This window comes from Synchiropus splendidus, chromosome 5 (assembly GCF_027744825.2).
Source record: "Synchiropus splendidus isolate RoL2022-P1 chromosome 5, RoL_Sspl_1.0, whole genome shotgun sequence".
NCBI lineage: Eukaryota > Metazoa > Chordata > Actinopteri > Syngnathiformes > Callionymidae > Synchiropus > Synchiropus splendidus.
This window is the reverse complement of record NC_071338.1, coordinates 4,894,401-4,917,416: the sequence shown is the minus strand read 5'-3', so window position 1 is coordinate 4,917,416 and position 23,016 is coordinate 4,894,401. Positions and strand designations below refer to the sequence as shown.

General features: G+C 41.5%; 1 protein-coding gene across 3 annotated transcripts in view; it reads left to right on the top strand.

Moving 5' to 3' along the window:
• LOC128758980 (zinc finger protein 385B-like) overlaps positions 1-22,610 on the top strand; it is a 36,523-nt gene extending 13,913 nt beyond the window's left edge. Inside the window, exons 2-9 of one of the 3 annotated variants that reach the window (XM_053865521.1) lie at positions 11,855-12,118; positions 12,570-12,718; positions 14,103-14,210; positions 14,887-15,064; positions 15,861-16,151; positions 17,493-17,680; positions 17,757-17,855; positions 19,471-22,610. In XM_053865521.1, the coding sequence (XP_053721496.1) occupies positions 11,855-12,118; positions 12,570-12,718; positions 14,103-14,210; positions 14,887-15,064; positions 15,861-16,151; positions 17,493-17,680; positions 17,757-17,855; positions 19,471-19,701 (1,508 nt within the window). In that variant the 3' untranslated portion in view covers positions 19,702-22,610. The remainder of the gene's footprint in view (positions 1-11,854; positions 12,119-12,569; positions 12,719-14,102; positions 14,211-14,886; positions 15,065-15,860; positions 16,152-17,492; positions 17,681-17,756; positions 17,856-19,470) is intronic. The other 2 variants (XM_053865523.1, XM_053865522.1) reach the window with 2 other exon arrangements.
• The last annotated feature ends 406 nt before the right edge of the window (positions 22,611-23,016 follow it).

The window sequence follows — 23,016 nt, the reverse complement described above, 5'->3', positions numbered from 1 at the left end:
CTTTCACATCATGCAAGAAAAACAACAACTAAACACAGAACAGGAAGCAGGCCATGAAGCCACAGTGTCTGTATACTCATCCAGATTATTCAGAGCAGCCCTGAACACACCTCAGTCTGTGGTCTTCATACAAGTCTGCAGCTTCTCTACAGCTTCACTTGTCCAGGTCATGCTCCTCACAACAGGCTTTGCGAGCTTCAGCTTCTGCTTGTATGTCAGATCAGAGAGTCCCAGTGCATCTCGAGGGAGGGCGGTATAAGAGTGAAGCTGGAATCCTTAGAGATGAAGCGCAATGTCCGGGTGGAGACCATCTCCGTGAAACACAAAAAAGAGGAGGAAAAGTGCCTGTTTCTTCTCAACATCTTATTGCTGAGTGAGCAGGCGTTGGAGAGGATTATCCCGGGAAGCGGAGTGCGTGATCCTCTTCGAACGAATGCACCGCCACTTCTGTGATGCCAAAAGGTGGTCTAACTCAGAAACTAACACCGAAAATACAGGTATTAGGTCAGATGGCGTGATAGCGCTGATATTCATCATTTCACCCAGTGTGTAAGAACACATGGATGCACCATCAAAACATAAAGAAACGAGCAAAATAACATGCACGATAATTCCAGGCCAGCCTTCATTGGCGCCATCTTGAAGCAAAGTACATATTGAAAATAGCACTGTTCAGGACTTTTTGTACTTTAGAAACGGGAATAACTCTTGAACCATGAGGGAGGCTACGCTGTAAATCTGACGTGCATGTAAAGGCCCTGTTCTTTTTGATGTTTCAATTATCAACATAGATGAGTTACGGCAATTTAAAATTCTCACTTCTCTTCATGTCGACAGCACAGGATTGTTTATCAGTGTTGTTCAGTGATCATAAGTAAGTGGCTGGCAAGCGGGAGGCCCCCCATTCTATGCTGTCAACTTCCCAGTTTTAAAGCCTTTCTGTCTTAAACTTCCATTTTTTTGGTCACCTGTATTTGTTTATTACTGTTTCCACTCTGATTTTACCAATGATGATGTTTTGTAGCATACATGCTCTCCCCTCTAATGAGCTATTGGTTAATCCACTCCGCAGCCCTGCCTTTCCCCTTAGAATTGATTTGATTGGCCCCCTGCCCAGGTTGGCTGCACCCACCCTCTCAATAAAGCCCTCCATCCGCTGTATTTGTGTCATGTTTTGATCATGTACAAATTAAAATGTGCTCTGTGAATGAACAGAATGTCAATGCATCAGTGTATTCCTGAGGGGATAGTGTGTAGTGTTGTATAACTGTATCCATCGTCTAATATTTCCTGGTGTGAGATGCTGTGTTGCTTTGCTTGTCTGCTGCTTTGTTTAACATCGCAGCTAATTTGCAGAGCACAGTGTTTGTCAGCCCTATCTGCTCAGAGGTGTCAAGGTGGATGCTGAGGCAGTGCAGACACATGCTTCACTCAGTGTGTGAGCACCAGTCCACACATGCTGCAGTATTGTCATGTTATCAGTTGTCAGTCTGACCATGCAGGATGCGGCGGCCCATTTTTGGAGGAGTTGTCAAGTAGCAGACAACTAAAAATATAAGCCCCCTGTTTCAGCTCCCACGCACTTACCTAAGAGTGTGAATCACTACAGTGTACATTTGCAAATCACCTGGTCATATGTTTTATCGAACTGGTCTGCATGCATGAATGGTTGGGTCAGTGACTCACAATGGTCACTACCTTTGTGCCCTAGTGTCAAGACTTGGTACTTCCAAGTATGGCAAAACATGCCCACACACACCTTACTGAAAGCATTCCACAACCACCTGCAACCACAGCTATATAGACAGAAAACCACGGCTAATACTGAAAGCGTTGTCAACATTTCTGCTCCCGCAGCTACATGCTTAGAGGCTTGTGCTCAGGCCAGAAAAGGTTGATCTCAAATAACCAACTTTAAAGGTCCACTGTGTAAGAATTCTCCCATCTAGTGTTAAGACCATATATATAGCGCAATCAACTCTCTTGTGCCACGCAGTTGAAACCTACAACTATGGTAGCCTTCACAGTTCAAAAAGCCAAGATGCCGTCCACGTAATTCAACCCAGATAGCAAGAGGTCAAATGCAAGGATCCGGTTGAGGAGAGGTTGTAGGTATGTACAGTCGTAGGAGCACAGACTCAGATTATGAGGAAGATACATACTTGAGTGAAGATTACACGGCAGACAGATGGTGACATCAAGTCTGTTTGCCTTAGCAGTCTGCACGCAGTACATGGAGCTTCACTGTGCGAGATGACAATGCTGACAGAGGTAGCAGGACAGAAAACAAAACAAAACATGGAATACGTGCTACAGGTATTAACCATGGGAGACAATACAGCAGCAGTGGTGTTCAGGGCCATCTTCATGTTTGAGAGATGAGTTTGAGTATTTCCAGTGGATCAGATAAGCATCTGTAAAAGTTGCTGGAACTAGTGACGTCATACTGTAATAATCAAATTAGATGAGTGAATTTACTCACATCCTGTACATACTGTCATAGATTTTTCTTACAGTCTGCCTTAATCTCTAACGATGCTCTGGCAACATACATACATATATTGTTAACCAGCTCTTAGTCCTGTTCAGAGTGGCGGGGAGTGCTGGAGCCTATCCCAGCAGTCATTGGGCGAGAGGCAGGAATACTCCCTGCACAGGTCACCAGTCCATCACAGGACACACACACACACACAGCTTTCACACACACGTTCACTTTTAAAATAGTGATATTAAAGTTGAATATTTTATTGAAAAACTCACCATTGACCTTTCTTTGAACTTTTATAACAGAACACTGGAAGTGTGAAGAAGCATCTACTTTTGAAGCTGTTAGAAAGCTGTAAGAAAATATGGTTTCTCAGACACTGATGTTTTATTTGAGAAACTTGTAAATAGTCTTTCTAAAGTGTATTTCTCGACACAGAACTACTCGCATCTGTAATAAATTAATTTGTGGTCATATATCACAAGTTATATAAGTCCTGCGTGCCATATTATAGACCATGGCATCGTTGAGTGATGCAGAAACTGCAGCCACCTACGACGTCATCATGCAAGCTCCGGTCATCCAGGGTATAATTTTGTCTTCTCAGCTCCTCCTTCATATTCCTGCATATCCTTTGGACGTGGTCCACAGGTTCTGATATTGAGTTTTTCAGAGACTGGAAGCTCTTAAGTTCAAGCAAATCTATGTTGACCTCATGAAATCATAAATATAACACACTCACTCATGCACACACTGTTTTGTCGCACCATCTTTGTGAGGACCTCTCAATGCCCCCAATCGCTCTAATATTTCCCCAGTCTCTCCTCTTAAACCCAACCATCCAAAACACATGGCTAACCTTAACCATGACTCTGAACCAAACTGAAACCTTATTATAATGACCTTGTTTTGAAGTCTTCATCCTCAAATTGACGCTTAACCATGTTGGGTCCGGCAAAAGGGTCTCACAAAGACCTGAGGGCCCCCTAAGAATAATTTTACCCAAAATTGGGCCTCACTCACATAGATACGCCCACACTTACACGCACACAATACAATGCGGATACAAAATGTGACGAATAACCAGTTTCATCTGCTCTTCACTCATGCCACTTTTTTTCAGTCATGTCAGGACTCTGCACATTTGAAGTCTGCTTTTTCATCCGTGTTTCGCACATTGGGTCCCTTTTTCCATTTCTTCGTCTTTGTACACAAATTACACTGTAATTACGCTGCAATTTGTCTGGTTCAAAATTAGGTTCACGGAAAATGACGGAGTTGCTTAGCAACACAGCAATGATTGTAGTACATCTATCAATCTATGCTTCTGCCATTGCTGAATCCTCCCCAGAACTGTCACAAACACAGATATGGCTCTATGATTTATGTGTCAACTGTGGTGTGGCTAAATTTATCTGGCTTTATTAGAGTCAACATCATCATGACTCACAGTTCCACTGTCCACTTTGTCTGTGTCAGCTTCTCAATTTTATCCACCATCATATGTTATGGAAAAGACATCACGGCTGCCATGACAGCAAAGAGGCTCCTCGTGACAGGATTCTCTCTGCCATTGTTCAAGACGTCAATGTGAAAGTGCACATGTTGGTGCTGTATTGCCTGTATTTATTTATGAGCAGATTTCCATTTGTAATCTGTACTGTACTGCATGGTGAACGGGTTTTTTTTTCCATCTTTCTCTTTTAGAGACTACACAAACAGAAGAACAGTACAATACAATCATACACAGACAAAAACTACAACAATAACTCCTCCCCACCTCCCACCCACCCCGGACCAAGCCCAAAAAATAAAAACAAAAAACATTAAAAAAATAATAACAACTATAATACATAAATGAATAACATTTATTAAATAATAGTAATAACAAATAAGTAAATCAATAATTACACCAATAACAATAAAATAAATAAATAAATAAAGGTCCATCACTTATTTTATATACAAGGCAACATTGTGTCGGTGCGTCACTGTTTTGCCAATTCAAAGACTTAATGGAGAACAAAAATTATAGAACTTTTGTGGAGTTCCCTTAATTGTGTTTCTCATTTTTTCTAATTTTAAATTCATTAAGATGAGACGACGTGCAAGAAGACCCCTGAATGCTACTGCTCTTCTTTGACCTCTTCAGAGTACAATCCCATCACTCACTCCAAATACAGCTGTTATTTGGTTTGGTAGAGCAACAGTCGAACACAGCGGACCAGAAGTTGGTCAGGACAGGGCAGAACCAGAACATGTGGCCTAGAGATACCAAGTTTTTACAACGAGGACATTGGGGGTTAACGGTTGGATATGTCTTTGATAAGTCACTGGGATAGTGGGCCATATGTAATACCTTAAACTGCATTAGCCCGTGTCTGATACAGATGGATGAAGTGTGGATGGCTGAGACCCTTAATGCGTTTTTGTTGGGGGGTCTATATTATAAATTATATTACACGTTTTAGAAATCAAGCCTTTTGGGAGGAGTTTAAATTCATTTCACAACATTTCATAAATGTTTTTATCTGGCGACTTTGGATATGATGAAAAATATTTAGACACGAAACAGCGGGTCTGGATTTGAATGAGTGTGTCCTCGGAATATTATGCTCTGTGCAGTCTGAGTCTCAATAGACCTATGTGAGACTCTGTCAAACAGATCCATGTAGAAGACCAAACCTCGTGTATACCAGACATCAAAGCTCCGATCCATCTGAGAGGGCCCAAAAAGATGATGTTAAAGGTAAGAAGCGTGAAGGATTGGCCAAATTGAAGTGTTTGCAGAACTGAATCCGGATTTTGATAATCTTTGCTACAGTAGGGCTGGCAAATATTTTATATTTTCAGGATTCATTGATCAGAGCAGAGATCAGGGAAATTGGAGTCCACCATCTGTCATGGTTTTTTTTTTTGTAGTAGTAGTGTGCTTTTTAGTCTCGGTATTGATCCATTCCAAATGAAGGATCATCTTTTTAAATCTTCTTTGGTTTTATCTAATAGCGAGTCAAAGTTAGACATTACTGATTAATAGAAGTGAGTTACTTTTACTTGCAAACATACAAAAGATTTACTTTCAAATTTAAGTTGTAGAGATCTGAGATGAAGCGATTTGGCTACGCCATTGACAGGGAAAACTATACTCTTTTTCGGATTCAGTTTGTAACTGGAAATGTCCTTGAACCTTTGAAGCAGATTTAAGAGGTGTGGGATGTGGGATTCTACGGGATTATTGATGTAAAGAAGAAGATTGTCAGCACATTGTGATGTGTTGTGGATTGTGCCGTTTCTTATAATCCCTTTAATATTTTCATTATTTCTAATAGCAATTGCTGGTAGTTCAATAACTAGAGAACAAGAAACCTTGTTCTCCTGTTTATTTAAAAATTGTGGATTAGCTCCCTATTGGTGTTCACGGCTGACTTAGGGTTGGAATATAAAACCTTGATCCAATTGCAAAAAACTGTTCCAAAGCCAAACCTCTGTAATACTGCATGTAAGCAGCTCCACTCTACGTCAAATGCTTTTTCCACATCAAGTGACAGCATAACCTCCGGAGATTGTAGAGAAGGGGGACTGGACAAAATATTGAGAAGTTGTCTAATATTTGAAAATGACTTGAAAATACCCTGCCACAAACTGATCAGCATGTATGGTTTGAGGTATGACGTTATCTAGTCTTCTTGCAAGGCTTTCAGTAAGTGTCTTATAATCACAGTTCAGGAGGCTCATTGGTCTGTACGAAGAGCATAAGAGTGGATCTTCTTTTTTTAATACTAATGAAATATTTGCTTGTGAAAGCGTTGGTGGTAAATGATTGATTGTTATTATCTCATTGTATCATCATCTGTTTAATCATTGGTATTAGTTTATCAGAAACCATTTTATAATATCTGATGGCGGACCCGTCAGGCCCGGGGCTTTGCCTCTCTGCATTGAGCAGATTGTATAGCAGATTGTATTTCAGAGTCGCATATTGGTTTGTCTAGCGCAGTACGCACTTCAGGAGAGAGCTTAAAAAAAGATTGTGCAGCAGTTGGGTTTGAGTTTACTAGAATAATAGTTTTTAATTAGTTGAGGGTCGTATGTTGTTGCTACACCGTCTATTGCTATCGCCCTTATCTGTGAGTGGTTGAATGAACGTTTGAGCTGGTGTGCTAGTAGTTTGCCTTCCTTTCCTCTGTGTTCATAATAATTTTGTCTTGATTTGAGTAAGTTATTTTCTTTTGAGAAGTTGTTCAATTCCATTTGAAACAGCAGGCGTTCTTTATAATGTTCAGTTGTGGGTGATGCGGCATATTTTTTATCAAGATCTATTAGCATTTGCTCAATTTCCTTTTACCTCTTGTTGCACTCCCTGTTTACATGTGATGAGTGTGAAATTATTTGGCCTCTGATATATACTTGTAAGGTTTCCCGAAGAGTCCAACGTAAAATGTCTGGGGTATCAGTAATACTATGAGAAGTGTCTATTTGTTCATTTATGAATTGATGAAATGTAGGGCACAGTAACAGCGCTGGGTCCAAGCATCATGGTTTGCAAGGCGGTCTCTTCTCTAGGAAATGTCTGTTTGCAGTGGGCAGTGGTCTGAGATGACAACGCTATCACGAGCTTTTATGGACGGGGAAAAAAAGAGGACAGTTTTGTTAGTGGGTTTAATTTCCTCCACGGATCCACAAGACTGTCACTTTCCAATAATACATTCATACATTCAGATGCTTTACTCAGGTGGCTGTCCTTTTTGGGGTTGGATCTATCTAGTAATGGGTGGAGGACACAGTTAAGATCTCCGGCCATAACAAGCCTATGGGTGTCCATGTTAGGAATCTTGGCAAATAGTTCAGTGAAAAATGTGGGGCTGTCCAGGTTTTATATATATATATATATATATATATATATATATATATATATATATATATATATATATATAGAGAGAGAGAGAGAGAGAGAGAGAGAGAGAGAGAGAGAGAGAGAGAGAGAGAGAGAGAGAGGGAAGCAATGTGATAACAGTAATGTTTGATTCAGATACCTAAATAAATAACTCATAAAACATGCATCACAATGTATCAGCCTAATCTAGATACATATATATACTTTAGAAAGGTATAATAACTATAATAAGTGATGTACAGGAACAAAAGCAAACAAAATTTGGACTGGAAAAGTGTATAAGTAAATAGGAACATCTTTTCAAGAATAATAACAATGAAAAAGAAAAAAGTCAGTGTGGAACTTAAGTATGAACGTCTCAGCCAAAATCAAGGCTGGTGACCATGGATGGGATTAGTGAAACTCAAATTACATTCCGGCGGATTTATGCGTCCTTGTCTCCCCTGTCAGGAAGTTAATGTTCTGTTATGTATTTTTTTGCTTTGGTGGCATCATCGAAAAACTCCTGCACTCCGTTTGGATGCGTCATTTTGAGAGTTGCCAGGAACAGAAGTCCAAATCGAGCGTCCTCACATTGCCTCAGCAGGTCTCTTGCTTCATTGACAGCTGCTGTGTTTCCTCACCGCCTCTGTGTTGTCTGGAAAAATGGAGATCCGCTTGTTGTTGTAATGAAGTGAATGTTTACTTGCCATTTTCCGCATGACGTTGATGTCCGTCTTTTCAGTGAAGTTGTGGAATTTCACCACAATCTGTCTCGGCGGTCCTTTGCCACTTGGTTTTGGACGAAGGCTTCTGTGTGCTTGGTCCAGCCTGGGAGTGTAGTCCAGTTCCAGCGTATCTTGTAACTTCTGGTTCACCTTTTCAAGCCCGATCTGTAGTTCAGAACGAACCACTGAAAAGTTATCAGTTTTAGTGATGGCAGACTGTTCGGATGTCTTAATGGCTGCCATGATAGCAGAGAGCCCTTGGGTATCTGTCGGCCTTTCAGACTCTGCAGAATCCAGGGCTTTGGTTCCCGTCTTCTGTCTATTTTTACGGCTACATTACCAAATAATCTTGAAAAATACCTACTAATCACAAGTCCTTGGGATATTGTGTCCAGTTTCTAGTAATTCTTTTAGTGATTTTAAGATTGGAATTCAGATAAAAATGTTATTTTGTTCGGAGCTTGGAGATCCACCATTGCCAGAATTCAGAGCACTAAAGGAGTGTACAAAATGTCATTTTGCGTAGTGAAAGTGAATGCATACTGTTTGTCACAAAAATGTCGGCCTAGACTCTCGCGTCGAAATGTCGAAAAATCTTGTGGTCCGACACACAGGTGTCCTTGACTATAAGCTATTGGTAGGGTTGGGACCTGAGTAGATAACTTCAGCTCAAGGAAAGAACCTTTTAATGTGAGTAGGTTGTTGCATTGCCTGTCAGAAATTGAAGCAGTCTAATGTGACTAAGAAGTCAGCAACGATGGATTGGTTCGGGCTGAAGACATGAACATCTCCTACGATAGGGATATTGTCAAATTTTAGAGTAAAAAGTGACAAGAGCTCAGAGAACTAGAGCTGGGTTTTGGTGGCCTGTAAATCGCTGAGACCAAGGTAGGTACTTTTTTTTCTAAAACTAAAGCAGTTCAAGGTCAGATGAGCAGTGGGAGTACACTTATAAAGTTTATTGTAGATCACTGCTCCTTCCTCTCCTGCCCTACCAGATAACCTGGAACTGTGCAAAGGGGCAAAGTCAAGGGGAGTCACATCTATGAGTGGGGAGAGCAGCTTGCTGTTAAGATAACATTAGGCTGCAAAATCTCTGCATCATCCTAACTGATCAAATCTGCTATCAGTTCTCCTCTGTAAAAGTAGACATGTTAGTTGGTTGACCTTTACCCTTATGGCCAGACATTCAGCCCATTCGGTACAAAAGAATGACTGTCACCCGGTATACAAAGTGTTGGAGTTTATAAAAACAAATCTGCGCACCTCTGCGGCAGCTCTGAACCTGGCACACGCACAAAATCCTGCAGAACAGGAAACAGCAGAAGGATGGGATTAAAGAACAGGTATTTCACTCATGTGAGTGAAATAGTTAGATATAATATAGACATTGTTTATTTGTATGTAGGTTTAATTTGTATGGATGGTGTTGTCTTTTTGTTTTTTTTTCTTTTAAAGGTAACAGAGGGCGACTATTGCCAAGTTCTTTTTCTGGAGACAGACGTGGCACTGTTCTGACTGTGTGTGTCAGACCAGCAGCTGCTGCACACCAACAGGCCACTTGCTAAAAGACATGTACTAAAGTTGTAATGAGGTTTTCAGGTGGGATATCCATCTGAGGATGGATGAAGGAGACATGTGCCAACAGTCTACAGTATTACTGTACAGTACACTTTTTTGTTCTTTTTTTACTTTTTTCATTTGAAGGCCTTCTTTCTAAATAATAGTCTTGCCATGCATTCTGCTGTGTAGTGGGTATCATCATACTGCAATGACAAGCTCATTCTTTGTTTAAATGAAACACATGTTGCAGCTGAACGGCCACAAGGTTATGGGTAAAGAACCACACTTACTTGCTTCTAGAAACAAACCCCATCACTACTTTGTCCATTGATCATCTGTTTGGTTTATTTTATGTTTGACTGTATGGTTTTTTTAGCAATATGAATAGACATTTTGATCAGGAGATTAAACGTTTTTAAGTAGAGATTATGTTTCCACATTTCATATTCCTTGTCAACTTCCCAACCCCTCAGCGAAATACACACATGGTGTCCTTACCCCCCTACAAGTGTATTTTTTCTATACTGACAGGTCGAATGTTAAAAAGCAGTGCTGTAGTGATTGATGCAGCATAATATGAATGAAGATACCAAATAGATTTTGACACAAATCAAGGGGGTTGGAAACAAGTGGCAGTGTGTGTCAGCTCAAACCATTTCTGTTGCTGCTGCTAAACCCTGGTCCCTCTAATCCCTCTGCTTTGAAGTCCATGTCGCTGGTCGGGGGCTGATGAATTCCATTGAACACAGTTCCATTCCACTTTCATCTCTCCAGATGTCAAATTGCATTTTGGAGCACAATAGATTTTCACCAATGATGGAGTGTGCACGTAGGGACTTTTGGGATGGAGGCTGCCCATGCAGGAGGTTGGTTGAATGCGCACCACTGTGATGACTTAATTGATGCCATTATCATTGAACGCTTCCAAAACAAAACCTGCCGTGACATTTCTACAATAAGTGTTTGAGGTTGAATTGGCACTGTCACCGCACCCCATAATCAGTCCCAGGTACTGGACTAGCTTTAGGCAGGGATCACAATGCTTCCCTTCGATCTGCACAAAATTACCATCGCCCCCTGCAGCGCAGGATCGTGCTACATGCTTCCCCCAGTGTAAAGAGGAGAGCCAGGTAAGAAGAGTAACACGAGTGGATTTTGCTCACAGCTTATTTTGAAACATTAATCATAATAATTCATAAGATGACGATCTAGTGCAGGTTTTATTGACACACATGAGACAATGACCTCTCATGCTCTTGTTGATTCATTGTGTGGATGCACCGGAAATACTGAAACACTGTTAGCACTGAAAGAGCTCAGCCAGTGGGGATGATGCTATCAAAACCGTGGACAGAAGGCGATGGTCTTCATATGGCAAGGGCCTCACGTAGCGCAGAATAAATGACTTGCCTTGTCTCTCAGCACCATCATTGTCTGATAGGCCTACAGCTGACATATGGGCTATAGCGATGTTTGTGTTATGTTGTTCTTATGTTGTCGGCCTGCAGAGAAAATCTTGTGATGTCTTTCCGCAGCTGCACTTGTTCAGTTGTAGCTCTCCAAAACTCAGAATTGAAATGCGCATGACTTAAATATAGGTACTGTATTTATGAGAAAATATTTTTTAATATAACAATTGTGTGGTAGGTCGTACATCAAAGTAAAATTCATATAATTCATATATTTTTTTTATTTTCTAAATGTTGTAATTGACTTATTGTTTAAAGTATGAATGCTAGTTAATGCAATGCATTGATTTTAGAGAGTTAAGAACACAGTCACAGCCATAAATGCAATGGTACTCATAATTGGCATCATCAACTTGGTTTTCTCATTGCAGTATCAATCAAGACTTTTAATTTCAATGCGGCCTGAATTTATAGTTACGTGAAAACAAATGAAAAGGAAGCACCAGGAAGCAACCCCTTTTTTCTGTGTCAACTAAAGATATATATATATATATATATATATATATATATATATATATATATATATATCCAAACGTCAGCTGAAAAGCAGGCAGCTGTACATGAGACTGACAGATCTGCACGCTCATATGGTCCTGCACAGACTTCCAGCGGAGCTGCTGCTTTTCTGCTGAGCTGCTCCTCTATTGCCCTCTAGTGGACGTTTGAACGCCATACGCCATATACGTGCAGGAAAAAACAAGTGAATATTTTCTTAATCTGTCGTCTTTCCGCGTAGACATGGCATTGTCCAACAGCACGCCTCGACCTCGAGAGCAGTGGGAGGACAAAAACGAGAAGGAAGAGGACGATGACAGACCGGAGGGGCCAAGGGTGGGGACCAAACAGAGGGCCAAACGCGAGCGCCGCCAAGGAAGTGTGAGTGCCACCATGTGTCAGGTGTGCAACATGCAGTTGAACTCTGGGGCACAGGCTCAGATCCACTACATGGGCAAGACTCACAAGCGGCGGCTGAGACGACTGGCCAAGGCCGTGACTGCAGGTATGTCCACTGACCTGACCAGGGTCCTGTCCATCAACAGGAACGTGTATGCACATATATTTGTGAATGCATTTTTTAATAAGAAGAACTCACCTTCACCTCAGTTCCGAAGTGTTTTCCAGTCTTTCAAATGTGTTTCTGGCCTGATGCTGAAATTGATTCTTGCTTGGCAAACTGGCACACATTGCTGCAGCAAACCTTCCTGGTGATGAAGTGAGATGCAGTTGAAGTTCAAGTTCAATGAGGCGGGGCAGAAATAGGAAGAGGGATGACAAAATAAAACCCAACTGAAGGCAATGCATGACATACTGAACGCTTTTCCTGGTAATTAACTTAGCTGAACTACAGCCTGACTCAACTACTGAGAGTGAAAGTTAATAAATATTTTCGTTGAAGTCAGTTACGCTGCTGTAGACATGGGCAACATGGGTAACTACAGGTGTTTGTTTAGGTGCCTTGTCCTCCAGTCACATCCATCCTCTGCTCGGCTCCCTGCCTCTGATGGCTGGATCCTGGCAGTCTCAAACGCTGCTGGAGCACTTCCTGCCTCTGAGAATTAACCGGTCAACACCACTCAACCTGTTTCCCACTTTCAACGGGGTGAGACCTTATTAAAATCTCCATACACACTGCTACATCCCATACTTGAGTTGATTCTTCATTTATTTATTTCTTTTTATTGTGTTCTGTTAATCATTTTGGATCTCTTCTTCCTGCCATCACTTCGACTGTGTTCTATCTACCTTAGCTCTGTCTGAACAAAGTCACGTCTCAAACTGATCTCCATGAGGGCTTTGTTCCAACCAAGCAAGAGCAAACCTTTACACCAATCACTTATCTGAGGACTGTAATCAGTTCAATGCCAGTCAGGTGCTACATGTTCGGTGGAAACAAAAATCGGAATCAGAATCAGAAACAACTTTATTGCCACGGTTAGCAACTAGGAAAGTGCTTTGGAAAGTGCTGTCATGAATAAAATAAAACAAAACAAAATAAAATAGAACAAATAAAACAAAATGAACAGAAACAACTAATAAATAAACAAATAACCCACAGACAACAAAGGCTGAGGAGAAGAAGCTGTTCCTGTGACGGGAGGTCCTGGTCTGGATGGACCGTAGCCTCCTGCCAGAGGGTAGAGGGACAAGCAGTCCATGGCCAGGGTGAGAAGGGTCGGCTCTGATCCGACCTGCACGTCTCTGGATCCTAGAGGTCCTGAAGAGGTGGTAGTCTGCAACCGATCACCTTCTCAGCAGAGAAGCCCTTGTCCCTGGAGGTGGCGCTGCTGTACCACACGGTGACAGAGAACGTGCGGATGAGCTCGATGATGGATGTGTAGAACTCCACAAGCAACTTCGTCGGCAGTCGATTTGTGACAGCGGAGCTAAAAATATGAGTGATGCAGCGGCACTGTCGGGATTAGATAAGACAGCGGAGGTGATTTCCAAAGTGTGAATTCATCATCCTCTCTTCCTGTGTTTATTCATTGCTCTGATAAAAAATAAATGTGTGGGGGAGAGTCTACAGCCAAGTGTTACGACTCATCGAAGTGTCACAGGGCTCGTTGTCCGTATCATCTGAGTGTTTGTGTTGTGTTTCATCTCAAATACATAGTGCCTCTATAAAACTTGAAGAACAAAATTCAATTGCAGGTATTTTATATTAATTTTTAGAGAGCAGTTTCCACACTTTTTCATAATTAGAAGAGCTGACAGTTCAAAATTTAGTTGTAGTCTATTTTCTCTTGATTCTGTCACATGCTGCGTTGCAACTCTCACAAGTGACTCTCTTATGGCTTCTAAAAAAAGACCTTGCAAGTGACTAATAACATTCCAGATGTCTTCTGATGAGCAAGTCAGGATGCTGAGCTACTTGAGCTCCCCCTGTAGTACAGGAATAATCATTTATTTTAATGTTTGACGAGCCACTAAAACGTGATCATGAAGAATTCAGTCGTTTGTTCTCCTCACGTGTATTTATTCAGATAGACCCTGTGCAGAAGGCCGTGATCAACCACACATTTGGGGTCATTGGTCCCAAGAGAAAACCCACTATCTCCTGCAACGTTTGTCACATGTGTTTCAACTCCACGGTAAGCAACTTGACATCATTTATGAGCTATCACAAGGCTGATTGTGGTCCTTGGTGGAAATGTCTTTTTTTTTTGTTTTGTTTTTTTCTGGGTGAGACATGGCCATCTACTGTGTCATGATTACACTCAACTGACTGACAGGTGGAACATCAGATAAAGATTTGTGCAAAATGTCTTTCTTGATTTCTTTAAAAGAAAGTCCGGAGACTTTCAGACTGGAGCCAGGAAAATTCCAGATCCAAACATGTCGACTTGAGAAAGTCCGTCCATCAGAAGGTTACTGAAAGTAGCTGGACAATCTGACAGGAAGCCTGTTTACTGCCACATCATCACAGATTTTACAGAGAGTGCACTCAACTTTGCTTTCACTCACTGGCCCACTGCAATAGTCACTGCGATAGTATTTAGACATTGATAAGATAGATATTGTTCATTAAGACCCACTGTGGTGACATGACAGTCACTCTCAAACTGGGAATCTGTGTCTTCCTGTCATGTGTTTGACACATCTATTTGATTCAACAATTTGTTATTCATTTTCATTATCAATGTAACACTTTCCGCCCACTGAAATGACCGATATACTGTATTTTGCCCAAAACACATTTACTTACAGTGTAAAGTTGGACGTGAAGCACTGCGGAGGTGACATTTCCAATTTCTTCTTCTGCTGCAGAACCAAGCTGAGGCTCACTATAAGGGTCACAAACATGCTCGCAAGCTGAAGGTCTTGGAGACTCAAAGGAAACAGAAGTATGGCCACTTTCCAACTGCATTAGGAAGAAACAGGACGAAAGAGAAGGGATGGCTGGTGGGATGTACCGACACGCCAGACTTGTGTGAAGACATTGCTGGTAAGATTGCAATCTTGTGTTCATGTCATGCTGGCATTTGTGTACTTCATAGAGATGAACACATTTTTCAAAGAGGGCACTGTGGAACAGTACAGTGCAACAGTACAACGGATCATTGCCACTCTTGCACAGAAGGCACATCAGTGTTGCAGGACCCATCACGAATATTTACTTTATTCCTCTAAAAGTACAAACACACTGTTCATGTTATTATTTTCACTTTTAAACATATTTATATATTCTACATTACATTTTCTAAAGTCTTCAACATACTTTGGCAAGCTACTGACCAGACGTCACTGGCGGACAGACAGAGGTGCTGAAAATGACAGTGCGCCTGTGCGTGTGCAGTTGAACGAAGGTGACACTGCCTGTGACATGATGTGGTTAAGTGCTCCATTGCAGCTGGAAAACCGCTACACGTGACAATAGCCAGTGTAGCAGATTTTTAATTAAGTTATATATTTATTTATATATATATATATATATATATATATATATATATATATATATATATATATATATATATATATATATATATATATATCAAGAGAAACAGAGCTCGGATGCACTTTAGATGATGACTCAGGTCCAGTCATCCACAATGCTTATTCCAAGAAGTTGGAGACTCTCCATGGAGTTTCACGTGGGCGGTCTGTGCCCATCTGCAGCATCTGATGAACTCTTTTGTGTTTGTGGTGTTATGTTTCAAGTTTTATGTGCACTGTACAGACTGCAGGTTGTGGGGAATAAATAATACTAAGAATTCTTGATAGTGTTTTTTTTTTCTGTGCAGGCTTAAGCAGCACCTCCAAACAGGAGAATGGGAATGGAGTGACTCCTACATGGTCCTCAAAACCTCCCAGAATGGAATCCGTGTGCTTATCCCAGCAATATTCACATTCTGGTGCTCAGCTCACAGATTTACCTTCCGATGGTTCCACCTGCTGGCTGGCTCAGAGATGTCTGGAGACCTCTGGGAGAGGTGATGAGGACGAGCTGCATAAGAGCAAGTCCAAGCATCTCCACTGTCCAACATGCAAAGTGACAGTCAATTCTAGTGCTCAGCTGGAAGCGCACTCTAACGGTACACTAGTTTAAGTGGCTAAATAGTCAAATTGCAATGTGACTGTTTTGCTGTATTTAATTGCCTTTATGCATTACACATACACACATCCCTTCTCTGCAAAACATACTTCAAAACAAAAGTTTGACCACCGAGTTATTGTTTTGCATTCATGTCCCCACTTAAATTACAAATGCTGTAGGTGTAAGCCAAAGCTCCTTTTTTGTGATCATTTCCTTCAATTTGCCCTTCTAAGCAGGAGGCTAGGCCCGGTTCCATTTCTCACTCTCAACACTAGCACTTGGTTTTGAGTGCCCCAACTATGAAGTTTTTTGTTTTGAAGTGTTGCAGACTTTTTGCAAATGCCAGCTCCAGTGTTTTTGCAGCTTCTTTCACAAACGGGATAGTATTGCTCGTTACTAAAATGTCCTTCATGTCCTATCCCCCATTGTTTTTAAGTAATGTTATTCAATTCACACTAGGGATGCTCCGATCAGGATTTTTGCTGCCGAACACCAATACTGATCAGCCAGAGTGCCGATCACCACCGATCTCTGATACCGATCACATCGATTGACAATGAATTTGTTATAAAAATGATGAGACCTTTTGTCATTTTAATTCAGACACGTTCTTATATACCTTAATTCTTGAAGGAGGCAAGATACAAAAAAAAACTGGCAGAATGCAGCAACTATTCTGTCAAAAGGACAAATGAAAAACATTTCATTTGATGTAAGACGTCGCAGTTTGGTGAATCTCTAGAGACTGTGCTAAGTCCATGAAATATTTACATACTGGCTGCTCGTAGCAGGACTCCGAGACAGAGAGCACTGCGTTTATGAAAGTTTCCACTCTGGACATTTCAAAGGTTTCAAATTCAGGTGGCTAACAAACGTTGCACCTGACTCCAAAACAGCAACGGATCCGGTTGTTTCCATCAACCACTGAGAATGGCTGGTCATCTAGCTCGGTGAAATTAATTATGAAATTATATATTATTTTGGGCAACTTGCTCAGCGTCCCAAATCTCACACTCCCCCGCCAGTGTTGACATCACAGGGCTCACTTTCATGAGCCCGGAAACTCTCTATGCTCCGTCAAGTGCTGGTGCTTTAAATGTCGTATTTAATGTTAGGGTGAGAATTGGGAGAGGCCCTCACAGTGCTTTGCAGTTTAGGCATAAATAGGCATTTAACAGCCAATGTCACCATGCTGCTGAACCTTACCCAGCATACCATTATCCCAATACATGTAGGCTGCTTGCTCAGTGGTTCCATTCTTGTCCAAGTGTGCATTTACTCAACTCCGTTTTTGATGGTAATGCTCTAAAGAATATTACATTTTCTCCTTTACCTTAAGGCTCCAAACACAAACAGAAGTTGGGAGGTCACATCGGCCAATCACAACACAGACTCAAGGTGTTCCTCTCTCCACAACAAAACATCCGACCAAAGCAGACTAACATGTCCAGAGGGGTCGTGTCCTGTCAGCCCTTTCATTGCAGCAGGTGTCAGATTACCGTCAACTCGGAGACTCAACTGAAACAGGTTTGCTTTGCTCTTGTTTGTGAAATGTTTTTTTGCAAACTTTGTGGTCCTAATAAACAAACTCATATTCTTTCAGCACATGAACAGTCGCAGACACAAGGAGCATTTATTCAGAAAACACATCAGTCCGAAGCTCGTACCGTTAAGTAAACTGCAGCCTTCAGCAGCATTAGTGGTAAGAGTCTGCAAGACCCCGTAAACCTGAGACCAATCCAGGTCACGTATTCAAATTCACAAACTTGCCTGTCAAAAGCATGTTGGCAAAAAGGGTAAGACCTTCAAAGTAAGGAGAAAGTGTCATTCAACTTAAAATAAAAATTAATGAGAGATTCACATAATGCTCCATTTAAAGTATTTTGTACTTTGCTGGAATAACTGCTTCTGATTATTAGGGTAGTCCAGAGAAAAGGGGTCAATATTCAAACAATATCAGAACCTTTCGACAGGATCCATTAAAAGGAAGACTCAGTCAGCGCTCTTGTTATTCATATCCCTCTCTTCTCTCTGCAAAGCTTATTCGAAGTTGGATCCAAGTGTGAATGGAGACTGGAAGCATGAAGATTTGACTATACAGTACAAACACACATAAAAGGAGAACCAAGGGTGCCACCGAACTGGGAGAAAAACATACACAAGATTGGGAGAGAGGGAAGCATGCACAAAGAAAGTCTGAACGTAACTCAGAAATGAAATACAAAACACACTGTGGTCAACATGCACACAAGAATAAAACAGGTAGAACAAGCACAACAACCTACTCTAAGTGTAACTTTAACATTAAAAGACATGATGAACAGAAAAATAAAGACAAAGTATTGTGGTGGTCAGAACACGCACACATGAACAGAATGAAAAAAACAGAGTTTTTGGCGGTCCAGATGCTCACATGGCTGAGGAAGAACAGTAGACACATGACAGTCAACAGAATAGTGCACAAAAGTTACAAAGTTACTATCTCAAGCACATGGAATCTGTGCTGAAGAACGGACCTATTTACCTGTCTGGCAGCATGGACAATCTGGCACAGGAGATTGGCACCTTAGTTCCAGCTGTGTGCCATTAGACGTGAAGCAAAAAATATATTTAAAAAAAACACATAAGGGAGGGGCGAGGAAGGAAGCAAAGCCAAAAGCAGCAGAACATTTTCGTCTTCATAGAGTGGTCTTCATCGTCTCATTCTTTCTCACGAACACATGGGAATGTGGAACAGAATTTGAATAATTATCAATAACTTAAATATTGATGCTGCAGTCTGACATGCAGTCTGTACTCCAGAAGTGAAAATGTGGAACTCATCAACGATGGAAATAAAAAACCTAAACAACATGAGGGTATTACGTACATCTTTAGAGAAGAGACTTCAAAGAGCTGGAACAACTGTCACACAACACAAAGAATAGAAAAAAACGTGCCACTGACACAAGGAGTGCAGACAGTTACACCTAACCGCTGTTTGGAAAAGCAAGGAATACGGGGCAGAAATGATGGGCTCCTCTTCTCTCTGCTCCTTTTCAATCTCTAAAATGCATGTCAAAAGAATGTAGTGAATGTGGTGTACCACCATTATAATTAGTGTTGGAAGTAACGTACAGGTCAAATGTCATAATTCTTGAGGTGATTGAAATAAACACTCATTTATTCTTGTGGCTCTTATGCATCATTCAGCACAAGAGTGCATCATGTTAATTGTGTTCATAGATCAGACAAGTGCATTAAATGGCCCCTATCGGGTAATGTATATGTAATATTTCAATCACCCTGTGTTTTCTGCTTATCTCTTCTTGTTTCAGAATAAAGTGGCCTTGCATAAGCAACTGAACAAGGTTCTGCCATCAGGGTTCCTGTCCAGCCACTTCAATTCTTCTGGCTTGTGCACCTTGGGATCATCCCCCCTCACCCTTCAGATGGTACCAGGTCCCACTGCTATCATGGAGGCTTCGCTTATAAGCCCTGGACTCTTCAGGCCTGCACCAGGACCGCTTAGGGCCATGCATGCTCCTGTTGTCTTCTCTCCATATTAAAAGTGACTGACGAGGCAAAGCTTGGGATTGAAGTGGTCAAAGAACCCCCCCACACCTCCATGAACTCTCAAGATACATAGCTGCAGCAGGTCCAGATTATTATAATTCATCGGCCTCATCTGGCCAAGACTGCTTCTACATATTCGTGTTGGCCTCAGCTGACATGTTTCCTGGGACCTGAGCCTCTGTGGATATTCTGATTGACTATTGATTCATTTGACTATTCATCTTCAAATTTTAATCTTAAGCGGGAAAAAAATCTACTCTTCATTGTATATATGCAAGAAAGGGTTTTTAAAATACCAACATCGCAATTGATGTAAAGTAAGAAAAAAAGAACAGTCACCATCAATGTTTTAAACTTTACTGCACATACTACATAGTTCTGGGCTTCAGAGATTCAAGTGGGTGATTCATTTTACATACTCTAAGTGCAGCTGCAACCACATTGTGATGGTCAGCTGGGTCAGAAACTAAAAAGTTCACATAGAAATACATTAAAACACAGGACTTGAATTTTTCTGATCAGTTGTATGTAACAAGATTGCACACGTTTTTTCCATGAAATCCCAGTAGATAAATGTTATCTGAGCTATGTTCCAAGCTGTGGCAAAGAAGAACAAACCAAAATTCTTGCTCTGAATGCCATAATTGAAAGCCATGGAAATGTCCACAAAAACATGACTATGCCACACTTTTATGTAAAGTTGTAGCAATTAGACCTGTTTGTCTCTGAGAAAGAAAATATTCAGAAATCGACATGATTTGTTTGCTATGTGTACAGCATCGAGTCAAATGGGCTCTGCTCTCACTGTCTTCTTTACATTTTTCATTTTACATTATTTTAAGGTTTTTGGGTGTGGGACTCTCTTTCTTAATAAGGGTTACAATTGATGGCAATGAGCAATATGTAAATCTACTTACTTCAATATCTTCTGTAATTACACTTGGGACAATTAACTTCCTCTAGTTCTTTTTTCTTGACGCCACCTTTGCCTATCTTGTGCATCCTCTCTGGTCACACTCATCCTCTTCTTATCCCGCATTATCACATCCTTAAACCGAAATGCTTGCCTCTCCCCCTTTTGCCTGTTACTTTCATTTCTAGCAGTCTTCGTCCAGCATACTGTCGGTCCCTCCTCTCCACGTGTCCAAACCACCTGAGTTTGACCTTCCAGACCTTCCAACCCTTTTTCCATGAGCTGGCCCTTTGATGTACCTGTTTCTAATTGGGTCCTTCCTTGTCGCTCTCATTTTCACTACCTCAGCTCACCACCCTCCGGTGTCTCTCTCATTCATTCAACATGTTCTGTCTTGCTCCTTCTGAGCTTCATTCACTCTCCTCTCCAGCCTCTCATCTAACACATCATTACTCCTACTGCAGATCACTATATCATCAGCAATCGTCATGGTCCATGGAGACTCGTCCCTAACCTGAGTCAGACAGGAATGGGCTTAGACCTGATCCCTGATGGAATCCCCCTCTCTCCTTGGAGCCCCCTGTCACTCCTACAGCACACCTCACCACTGTCTCACTGTCTTCATACATGTCCTGCACATCCCTCACACACTTCTCTAATGCTCCTGACCTCTTCATACAGTACTACGCTTCTCTCTATGTCATAGGCTTTCTCCAGATCCACAAAGACACAGTGCAGTTTCTTTCTCAGAGCAAGCAATGGATCCGTGGTGCTCTCTCTCAGAATGAAACCATACTATGGCTCTCTGGTGCTGATATCTCCTCTAAGCCTAGAATCAACCACTCTGTCCCTCATCTTCATGGTGTGACTCATCATTTTGACCCCCAAATTTCCCCAATAGTTGCTAGAGCTTTTGAGAATCCTCCTTGTTGGCACCAGGACACTCCTCCGCCACTCACCAGGGATTTTCTCAGTCATAAAGATTGCATTGAACAGTCTGGTTTGAATGTTCACTGTTCGCTCTCCTTGTCCACACCTACACTGGGATGTTGTCTAGCCAACTGCCTTGCCATTATTTTTCCTCGTCAGAGCATGCCTCACTTCTACCTAGCTAATTCTACTACTTGGTCCACTATCTCAAGTTTCATTCTGCCTGCCTAAGTCTCTATCATTAAATGTGGGACTCTGCCATCACAGTCATTTCTTAGTCACTAACCTCATTCAACAGATCAAAGGCCTGTGTTGTTTGGCAACACTTTCCTTTGGCACCACCTTACAGTCAACTGCCTCCTTCAAATTGACCCTTCGGTATGTGACATGGTGCATATGTAAACCTCTTCCTATATCTTTGTAGCTTACACTTGTACCCTTTGTTGGAATTACATGTTCACCACTGCCACCACTTAAATTCATGTCTAATGTTCTCAGCCTTATTTCCTTTCCAGTTGATTTTCTGTGCACATACAGCATTATGCCTACCGTTCTTCTCTACATCATATCAGCTAACGCTCTACGCTTCCTAGTCGTGGTTCCCACATTCAACATTCCTACACTGCTAGCAGTTACTCTGCTCTTTGTTTTCTCCCTCTGTCGCCAACGTCTTCTTCCTCCTCTTTCAATCTGTCCCCATCTTTGGCCAACAGTTGTACAATTTCCAATAGTGTCCTGTAGGCTAACAACACCAAAGGCAGACTTCACCTGGGTGACTGTTGTTCCAGTATGGTTCTCTGAATCCTATTTGTTTTTATCATAGTAATGTTGCCTATGAGCTGGCCGCCTTGTCTGTCATTCCCTTTTGAACCATTCTTTGTCTGTCCTCTCACCTGAGACCACATTTTCATGGGAGACCCTAACAGGTGCACCAAGTTCCCATCAACTCATCTGTCAGGATCACTGAGGAACCCATCCCCATTACGATAAGGTGATGGTTTGCAGGAAGGGACAATGAACCAATTGCAATAACATAACTTGTGTTGCTAAATGTGAACATACAAGCTGATGTATAAAGATTGTTTTCTACATGTTTTTGTCATATTCACTGTTTCCATTAACTCGTTGGTTTCATCTGCTTGAATTCCTTGTATACTCACCATTAGTGTAGTACGCAGACATCAGACATCAAGCAAGACTGGACTGGACTGACTATTCCTCTACAGGCGCACTCTATTATGCATCACATCAAGAAAACTAGTAACTAGTAACTATAGCAAATAAAAAAAAAATATGTGGCTCCAATGACCATCACATCTATAGTCACGACAGTTGTTCAAGGTTGCTCGTGTTTGGAGATAAAAGGGAGGGGCATTTCACCCAAAGTGCACGGTCACGACAGTGAAACTTAGTGGCAGGAATGGGTGCTTCATTGCATCTGGAAATCTAGTCAAGATGGAAGGGT